General features: G+C 36.7%; 1 protein-coding gene across 1 annotated transcript; it reads left to right on the top strand.

Moving 5' to 3' along the window:
• Window positions 1-6: 6 nt before the first annotated feature.
• LOC106770122 lies at window positions 7-2,108 on the top strand. The gene is made up of 6 exons (XM_022784858.1): window positions 7-632; window positions 712-837; window positions 925-1,053; window positions 1,136-1,239; window positions 1,335-1,425; window positions 1,507-2,108. Exons 1-6 carry the CDS (start codon window positions 564-566, stop codon window positions 1,606-1,608), a joined length of 621 nt encoding a protein of 206 aa, XP_022640579.1. The 5' UTR covers window positions 7-563; the 3' UTR covers window positions 1,609-2,108.
• Window positions 2,109-2,307: the final 199 nt, after the last annotated feature.

Below are 2,307 nucleotides of genomic sequence, written 5' to 3'. Positions count from 1 at the left end.
TGAAGAAGGAGTTGGTGCAGGTGACGAAGATGTGGATGTTGGAGAGGATGACCACCCTTTAGGGGAAGAAGTACCGGCAGGTGGGGATGAAGAAGCAGCTGGTACACATAACGAAGCCGGAACCTCCGAGCATCGTCAGGAATTTATTGAAGTCGATGATGAAGTAGACGATGTTCCGGAAGGATTGGAACCGCAGGTTGTTGTCCCTCTGCGTAGTTATGCTGGTTATCTTAGTGTGTCCGATGTCGATGTTGATCGTTTGTACCTTGCAGTTTCTAATTGGGACAATAAGAGAAGAATTAGGTAATTGATTTGATTTTCATTATTTTTTTGTGGTAGACAAATGTGTGTCAGTTAATAACATGTGATTATTTTCAGAGTTGTGTGTGAGATGATGGGGGCGTTCTTGGACACAAATTCTATGCGGACTTTAGGACCGCGTAAATATGTTGATAANTTGGTAAGTGTTATGTTAGATTTGTTAATTGTTAGTTATGTTGTTTTTTTGTTGATTGAAGGTTGTGCCATGTTTTGTGTTGTAGGTGGTGTTATTTGCTACAACGATGATGTTGCAAAACCAGAGAAAGTTGACCGGTGTAGTNAAGAGGCTCATTTTCAATTTCATATATGCGGTACATATCAATTTATTTCATATGATTAGCTTTGTATAAATATTGTGCATATGCTGAATGCATTAGTAATTGTTGGTAGGGGCATATTCTCGCTGACTTTCGAAGACGAAAGCCGGAATATCGGAACAAGTACACCCTGAGTAGTTACACGACGTATATGAGGTCCGATATATTTGGTCTTGCTGACATTCCGAATGCAGACTTTGTGAGTTAGTTAGTTTATTGTGTAATTGTAATGTTTGGCAAAAGTTGATTCTTCAAGCATTGACATGATGGTTTTGTTTGGTTATAGGTGTTTATGCCCTTTCTCCATGATGAACACTGGTGGTGCTATGCAGTCAAAATTAGCACATTGGAACTATATGTGATTGACTCAATGGGGAAGGGTGTAAGAAATAGGAAAAAAATTGACGAATTTGTGGTATGATTTGATATTTCATTTTGTGGATCAATTTAGGTGATCTGATATAATAATGTGTTAATGTNATGAATGATTCTTTTAGGGTGCAAACATGGGAAAATTCTTTGAGATGNTGTACAATAGACCGGAGGGGAGTATAGGTCCATTGTGCGTTAAAGATGGAAATATCCCACCCCAGCCGAACTTGTAAGTTGTATAACTAATCGTATTGAAAAATTAGGCATTTTTAACATTGTTTGTTTTAATCACTGTAAAATTGATAAGTTCTTCTATTATTTAAGGTATGACTGTGGTGTGATGATGTTAAAATCCATTGAACTTTGGGATGGAGAGAATAGATACAACGGCAAGAGCATGCCGGCGTACACTAATGTAAGTATGTAATGTCATTTTTACTAATTTATGATGATATGGTCCGTTATATATAAAGCTTTGTTGTTTTTTTTTTTGCAGGAGGAGCTGAGTCAAATAAGGAAGAATTATGTGAAATACTGGATCCTCGACAACGACAACTTGAGAATATTTGATGCGTTAGACAAATATGGGTTGTTGTAGGATTTGTATTGATGGGTTGATGGATATGTATTGATGAATATATTGTACATTTGAATTGTATTTAGACAAACAGTGTTATAGGCATTCATGTTGTTTTGTAATAAGTTTTGATTGTTACAACAGACAAAGATATACGTGTACCAATTCCAATTTTAATTCCATATGATTTATATCCAAGCAATATTGGGTGCATTTGCTTTGTATTTATCTTAAATTTATTGTAATGTGAATTGTTGATTGTATATTCTTCATTTGTAAGTGGATAAGGAAGTTAGGTATGTTAGTAATTTGAAAACATGAAGTGGTAATCGTTTACAAGGCTGTGTAAACGTTTACCGGAGAGAAATTTCCAATTTGTACAGAAAGTTGGCCACAGGAAACCCTTTTTTTGAACACAGGGCACCATGTTAGATTTTTGTGAGTTTTTGACTTGAGGTCAGTGGTGGTCCTTGGATATTGATTGGGAGTAGTTAGGGGAGTGTTGGGGTCCAAGTTTCCCACCCTGGTTGGATGGATTAGTTGGTAGATAGTCATAAGATCAAATTCAGTGCAAAACAGCAGTTGGTAATCGTTTACAAGGCCGTGTAAACGATTACGCGAGTGAAATGAGGAATTTGTACAGAAACTTGGCCACAGGGAACCCTTTTTTTACACACAGGGCACAAACTTTGTTTTTTGTGAGATTTTGACTTGAGGTCA

Source organism: Vigna radiata, chromosome 8, assembly GCF_000741045.1.
Source record: "Vigna radiata var. radiata cultivar VC1973A chromosome 8, Vradiata_ver6, whole genome shotgun sequence".
NCBI lineage: Eukaryota > Viridiplantae > Streptophyta > Magnoliopsida > Fabales > Fabaceae > Vigna > Vigna radiata.
This window is presented reverse-complemented; position numbering and strand designations above follow the sequence as displayed.